Source organism: Pseudorasbora parva, chromosome 21 (assembly GCF_024679245.1).
Source record: "Pseudorasbora parva isolate DD20220531a chromosome 21, ASM2467924v1, whole genome shotgun sequence".
NCBI classification, from domain to species: domain Eukaryota; kingdom Metazoa; phylum Chordata; class Actinopteri; order Cypriniformes; family Gobionidae; genus Pseudorasbora; species Pseudorasbora parva.
Genome location: NC_090192.1, coordinates 41,012,506 through 41,020,005, shown reverse-complemented (window position 1 = coordinate 41,020,005; position 7,500 = coordinate 41,012,506). Strand labels below are relative to the sequence as shown.

Below are 7,500 nucleotides of genomic sequence, written 5' to 3'. Positions count from 1 at the left end.
TTTGTGTGTGTATGTGTGTGTGTCAGTATGTGTGAGTGTTTGTGTGTGTGAGTGTCTGTCTGTCTATGTATGTGTGTCAGTATGTGGGAGTGTCTCTGTGTGTCAGTATGTGTGAGTGTCTGTGTGTGTATGTGTGAGTGTTTGTGTGTTTATGTGTGTGTCAGTATGTGTGAGTGTTTGTGTGTGTATGTGTGAGTGTTTGTGTGTTTATGTGTGTGTCAGTATGTGTGAGTGTTTGTGTGTGTATGTGTGTCAGTATGTGTGAGTGTTTGTGTGTCAGTATGTGTGAGTGTTTGTGTGTATATGTGTGTGTGTGTCAGTATGTGTGAGTGTTTGTGTGTGAGTGTCTGTCTGTCTATGTATGTGTGTCAGTATGTGTGAGTGTCTGTGTGTGTATGTGTGGGTGTGTCCGTATGTGTGAGTGTTTGTGTGTTTATGTGTGTGTCAGTATGTGTGAGTGTTTGTGTGTGTGTTTGTGTGTCTATGTATGTGTGTCAGTATGTGTGAGTGTGTGTCAGTATGTGTGAGTGTCTGTGTGTGAGTGTCTGTGTGTCTATGTGTGTGTGCCAGTATGTGTTTGTGTGAGAGAGAGTGTATGTGATTGTCTGTGTGTGTGAGAGTGTATGTGTGTTTATGTGAGTGTGTGAGAGTGTATGTGTGTTTATGTGAGTGTGTGAGAGTGTCTGTGTGTGTGTGTCTGTCTGTGTGTATGTGTGTCAGTATGTGTGAGTGTTTGTGTGTCAGTATGTGTGAGTGTTTGTGTGTATATGTGTGTGTGTGTCAGTATGTGTGAGTGTTTGTGTGTGAGTGTCTGTCTGTCTATGTATGTGTGTCAGTATGTGTGAGTGTCTGTGTGTGTATGTGTGGGTGTGTCCGTATGTGTGAGTGTTTGTGTGTTTATGTGTGTGTCAGTATGTGTGAGTGTTTGTGTGTGTGTTTGTGTGTCTATGTATGTGTGTCAGTATGTGTGAGTGTGTGTCAGTATGTGTGAGTGTCTGTGTGTGAGTGTCTGTGTGTCTATGTGTGTGTGCCAGTATGTGTTTGTGTGAGAGAGAGTGTATGTGATTGTCTGTGTGTGTGAGAGTGTATGTGTGTTTATGTGAGTGTGTGAGAGTGTATGTGTGTTTATGTGAGTGTGTGAGAGTGTCTGTGTGTGTGTGTCTGTCTGTGTGTATGTGTGTCAGTATGTGTGAGTGTTTGTGTGTCAGTATGTGTGAGTGTTTGTGTGTATATGTGTGTGTGTGTCAGTATGTGTGAGTGTTTGTGTGTGAGTGTCTGTCTGTCTATGTATGTGTGTCAGTATGTGTGAGTGTCTGTGTGTGTATGTGTGGGTGTGTCCGTATGTGTGAGTGTTTGTGTGTTTATGTGTGTGTCAGTATGTGTGAGTGTTTGTGTGTGTGTTTGTGTGTCTATGTATGTGTGTCAGTATGTGTGAGTGTGTGTCAGTATGTGTGAGTGTCTGTGTGTGAGTGTCTGTGTGTCTATGTGTGTGTGCCAGTATGTGTTTGTGTGAGAGAGAGTGTATGTGATTGTCTGTGTGTGTGAGAGTGTATGTGTGTTTATGTGAGTGTGTGAGAGTGTATGTGTGTTTATGTGAGTGTGTGAGAGTGTCTGTGTGTGTGTGTCTGTCTGTGTGTATGTGTGTCAGTATGTGTGAGTGTCTGTGTATCAGTATGTGTGTGTGTATATGTGTCAGTATGCGTGAGTTTTTGTGTGTGTGTGTGTGTGTGTGTGAGTGTGTGTGTGTGTGTGAGCGTGTAAGTATGTGTGTCTGTGTGTGTGTGAGCACGTGTCCATTAGTTATTATAGCACATGCAATATTTTAATGTATTTGTTGAACTGTCATGTACTGATGAATACAAATGCAGTGTCCCTCATTGTTAGTTCATGTTAACTAATGTTGTACCATAAAAACACAGCAAAATCAGTCTAACTAAATGGGAAAAAAAAAAAAAATGTATTACTACATATAGTAGTCCAGTGATGCTGAATAACAGGCTGAGGTTATGTATCAAGACATAGGGCATATTCACACAGGTGTGTTAAAGCGTTCATCAGGGACGGATCATCGGTCAGTGTGAGGACCTCACTCCGCTCCGGTCAGTCAAACATCAGCTGTGTGAGGCTATAGACGAGTAAAGTCTGAGTAACGACTTCAACCAAATCAACCAATCCGCGGAGGCACTAATGAGGCATCTATGTAAATATATATCTATGATCGCGCCTTTTGACCTTACTCACCAGAAGTAATAGCGGATGGGAACACTAGATGAGATTCGTCTGATATGAGGTAAAATAACACAAATACTGTTGTGTTTCTGTCAGAAAGCGATCGGTTCGTGTCTTAAGACATCAGTGTGTCGTCACGAGCCGCAGGGTTTAATATGGATTTGTATGTCTGTGTGTTTTTTACTCTCATAGAATTGTTACCCATTGACATGCATTATACGAGCAACGGCTGAGTTAAAAATCTTCATTTGTGTTCTCCTGAAGAAACAAACACACCTATGATGGCCTGGGGGTCAGTCATAGACTGTAAAAAATATAGCCGTAGTGTGACGTCACCCATAGGATACCGACGAGCAGTGGCGTAACTTTGTTTTAAAAAGTGGGTGGGACATAAATTGCGTATCATACGCATGCAAAAAACTGCGTACTATATGCACGCCAAAGCTCATTTTGATGTGTGAGGGGCGCTCTTACGTCAAAATGAGCTTTGGCGTGCATATGGTAGGCAGTTTTCCGCGTGCATATGATATGCACTATATGGCGTATTAAGAGGGGTAGCATTGCTGATATAATGTTATATCAGATGTCAAATATGTACAATTCAATTGCAGAAAAATTAGTATTAAGATGTCCGGAAATCAATTAAATAGTTCATTTATTGATATAGATCTCGTTTAATTATAGCATCTAAACACAATACAGCGTTGTGCCAAGAATTTTCACGTGAATAAAGGCAAATAGATTTGCAAACTTTGCTTATAATCCCTGGTCTAGTCTGTTAAACGTGTCAGAAGTTCTCGTTTCTAATCTGCCCTCGTAGCCTATTGTTTCTCTCATCAAACCGAATATCATCAGTACATCAAGAGCAGGGACAGTTTTTGTGCATTTTGTTTCGTGATCTGACCGGAACAAATAGAAATTCTCTGTAACGGCGTTAAGCGTTAGATTAAAGCGCTCGTCTGTGTGAAGACTGCACGAGCCGCGAGAGAAATCTGCTCCACTGATAACAGCGGCAACGAGCGCCAGATCGCCTCTTATTTAACAAACAAACAAAATGATACTCTTCAAGTTAACCAGAGATGTTTTGTTTGTAGGTTCATCCGTGAAGCAAGATGTTTTAAAAAAAGTGGTGGGGACATGTCCCACCCGTCCCACCCGTAAATTACGCCTATGCCGACAAGCCACTCTGAAGCGTAAAGTAGAGTCGAGCTGGGCGTCGCCATCTTGTGAGCGAGTCATCGCGAGTCACTCCCGGATAACAGAAAATGGGCAAAGAGGCGGGATGTGGGCGGAGCTTAGATGACGCAATGACCAGAGAGCCATAGAGAGAGAGAGTCGCGAAAACTCCATAGACTCCAATGGAGCGGGATTTTTTTTACAGCAATAGCGGCTCGTGGAGACTCTCAATAGTTCCCGGAAGTAGCAGCCGCGCCATAGAGTTACAGCAGAACAGACCATTTGTGATGCACTTTTAAAAGGTAAGACGTTTAATCAGTAAGATTTTAAATTATCAGCACGTTATCCATCGTTATGGAATTAGAGAAAATTATTCTACTTTATTTTATTTATTTTTTTGCAAGGTATGGAAAGTTACATATTAGTTAAATATAACATGTCGATGTGTAATAAAACTATTGAAAATCAATGCATTTATTGACTATTAATTACCAAAAATCGCAGTTCTGTCACTGTGACTAACCATTTGAATTGCCCGCCAAAGCACTTCCTGGATCTATTCGAGGTCTACATGAATCACGTGACTATCAAGCGTTTTGAACTTCCGTTGTCGCGACTCTCTCTCTCTCTCTCTCTCTCCCTCTCTCTCTCTCTCCCTCTCTCTCTCTCTCTCTCTATGGCTCTGGCGATGACTATAGACGGCGGATAAATGGCTATCCACCCGTCACTCAAAGTAACCACGCCCTTAATTATGCAGAACTTTAAGGCTTTATATAACATAAATGAATGAGTTATTAAAAAATTCACCCCCTCTCAGTCGTCATGAAGGGCAAAATTAGCCGAATAGACCAAAACCACAATTTGTCCCAGACTGTAAACTTGTTTTATTCTGCTGTAAAGTTGGGCATTTCAACATGAGGCTCAATGAGATTCTGCTCCTTCTGGAGCCGCTCTAGTGGCCAGACGATGAACTGCAGTTTACTTTACTTCAGTATCGGCTTCAAGAGAGATCGCGGGAGGAGCCGCTTGGGTCAGCAGATAAACATCACTCTCGTTTTTGGGTGAACTAACCCTTTAAATCAAAGTTTTTACGCTGCACATGGACTCAACTCTCCCTGTTTATCCATCTGTTAGTTAACACCCTCATGCTCACGAGTCAGTGACCAGCATGCACTGGGGCTCAGAGACCTTGTTGAGTTTGGAGTAGTCAATGAGATCAGGCCGGTGTCTGTGAATGAGCGCACAGAACGCCAGACCGTCCTTCCAGCTGAGTGAGGGATAGCAGACATTAGACCACAGCTGACTGAGAATGAGTCTCCACTGCGAATATAAACCGTATTTCGGTCTTCTATCCACATGTTCTTACTTGCAGTGGAAGTTCTGTATGTTGACGTTCCTGTAGGGGGCGGTCTTCCTCTGACACCACAGCAGGAGCCCTTCTTTAGCCGAGGTTTCTGACGGAGAACCAGCGTTAGCAGCAGGCCTTCAGGGGAACTCAGGGGACTTCAGGAGTGTGTGTGTGTGTCCTTGTTTATATTACATTGTGGGGACTTATATAGTGATAACTCCCCATAAGGATAGTAAAACCTGAGATCACCACTTTTCAAAAGGCTTATAAATCAGACAGGATGAGTTTTTTTGAGAAAGTAAAAAGGCAGAATGTTTCCTGTGATGGGTAGGTTTAGGGGCAGGGGCAGGGGCAGTGTGTGTGTGTGTGTGTGTGTGTGATGGGTAAGTTTAGGGGCAGTGTAGGGGGATAGAATGTACAGTTTGTAAGGTATAAAAACCATTACACCTAGGAAGAGTCCCCACAAAGATAGTAAATCGGACGTGTGTGTGTGTGTGTGTGTGTGTGCGTGTGTGAGACAGATACCCTCCACTGAGATGTCCTGGATTGCGAAGCGGAGGATGATGGTCCAGATCATTCCCAGAGTCATCTTCACATTTCCATCAACAATCTCTGCAGATCCAACGACACACTCGAGTTTGATCTGAACATTACTACTAGCGGAGTTACAGTTTGCAGAATGTTTCATGTGATGGGTAGGTTTAGGGGCAGTGTGTGTGTGTGTGTGTGTGTGTGTGTGTGATGGGTAGGTTTAGGGGCTGTGTAAGAGGATAGAAAATATGGTTTGTACAGTATAAAAACATTGCGCCTATGGAATGTCCCATTTGTCACAAAAACAAATGTGTGTGTGTGTGTGTGTGTGCATGTCCATGTGTGCTCATTAGTGTGTGCATGTGTGTGCGCACATGTGATTATGTATGATTGTGTGTGTGTACGCACATGTGATTGTGTGTGTGTGTGTGTGTGTGTGTGTGTGTATAATGACAGAGGATCAGCATCTCTCACCTTCAGCGCCGATGGACACCAGCTTCACCCCTTTACTGGTGATGTAGTCCAGAGCTTTGTTCACATTGGCTATCTTGTGAAAGCGCATCTTTCCTCGGTCTGGTTTGGGAAGCCTTTCACCTGGAGGAAAAGAGGCTGAGAGGCTGAGAGAGAGAGAGACTGAGAGAGAGAGAGAGAGAGAGAGAGAGAGAGAGAGAGAGAGAGAGAGAGAGAGAGAGAGAGAGAGACAGAGAGAGAGAGAGAGAGAGAGAGAGAGAGAGAGACAGAGAGAGAGAGAGAGAGAGAGAGATACCTGAGATGACCTCCAGCAGCAGCATCAGCTTCAGTCCGTTCCTGAAGTCCTCCTCGATGTTCTCGATCTGAGTTCCTGCTTTCCGCAGGTGAGAGTTACACCAGGCGGTGAACGTCTGAGAGACGAGACACGTGTTCAGGATTATTACTCATCATCACACATGCTTTCTTGTTTTTTATGGAATACTGCAGTGTTTGTTCTAAATTCACACACATAGGCGTTGGAAGTATTGTGTGTGTGTGTGTGGGGGGGACAAGACCCGCCCACTTTTTATGACCAATGATATCGGACCCACTCAGTTTTATCGTCTCTAATTCAGCACGTCTGTTTACCTACCCTTAACTGATAAACACTTATTATTAAACACGTGTTAGATGCTTTATTTCCACTTTTGAAATGTTTTCTTCATTTTTATTGACAATAAATGCCTTTCTGATCTGATATGTGATGGGAAACGGGAGGGGCAAGTTTTCACACCCGAGAATATCATCATTATCCAATAATATTATCATTTCTTATGAAAATGTGAAATATAAACACAACAACCATATACCGATGTGTGTGTGTGTGTGTGTGTGTGTGTGTGTGTGAATGTTCTGTATAACTGGCGCTCTCGTACTTTATTAATGTTTCATTCCACTCGCGTTGCTTGAGCTTATAATGCTTTTGTTCTTAAGGCCTATATTTTTTGCTCATTTTGTTAAAATACATAATTTACATAAACAAATGTTCAAATATTCAATTTTTATGAGCCCACATATTAAAATACAATATTTGGGGAAAAATGCCCATCCCTAGTCATAATAAAATTGTTAATATTAAAGAATTCATATAATAGCTTTCCTGTAGCTCAACCAGTAGAGTGTGGCGCTAGCAACGCCAAGGTCATGGGTTCGATTCCCAGGGAAAGCAAGAAATGACAATAATGTATAATGTGTGCTTTGAATGCATTGTAAGTCGCTTTGGATAAAAGCGTCTGCCAAATGCATAAATGTAAATATAATGGGAATGATTAAATGTTAAAATGGCTTGCCATACTTACTGCACAGAATCTAACTACACCTAAAACAAAAAAAACAGATGCCTAAACAATGAGTTAATAACAATTTGGCTCATGTGTCGCATCAAAACCAAAGCACGTCATGTGTCCGAGCACACAATGTCCATCCTGTCAATGACAGCGAGGTCTGTTCCCTCATAAATCACACAGGTGTCCTGAAATACAAGTAAGCTATAAAGTGCACATGCCAGAGGGAGAACCGGACGACACACACACACACACACACACACACCACAAAGACAAAATGTACATTATTAAGCAATGCACCTCTTTAAACAACACACTTTTTAAATGCAAAATGCAGGAGTTTCTGTGAATCATTTTCACAATATGTATGACAAAATCACACTGCTGCACCTGTCTGATCTCTTCTGATTCACACACACACAC

General features: G+C 42.4%; 1 protein-coding gene across 1 annotated transcript in view; it reads right to left on the bottom strand.

Annotated features, from left to right (window-relative positions):
• The window catches only part of LOC137055768 (alpha-actinin-2-like), a 31,817-nt gene that overhangs the window by 20,637 nt on the left and 3,680 nt on the right, over positions 1-7,500 (bottom strand). Inside the window, exons 2-6 of the mRNA XM_067429673.1 lie at positions 6,051-6,165; positions 5,759-5,878; positions 5,279-5,365; positions 4,772-4,859; positions 4,594-4,672 (exon numbers count right to left, since the gene is read on the bottom strand). Of these exons, the coding sequence (XP_067285774.1) occupies positions 4,594-4,672; positions 4,772-4,859; positions 5,279-5,365; positions 5,759-5,878; positions 6,051-6,165 (489 nt within the window). The remainder of the gene's footprint in view (positions 1-4,593; positions 4,673-4,771; positions 4,860-5,278; positions 5,366-5,758; positions 5,879-6,050; positions 6,166-7,500) is intronic.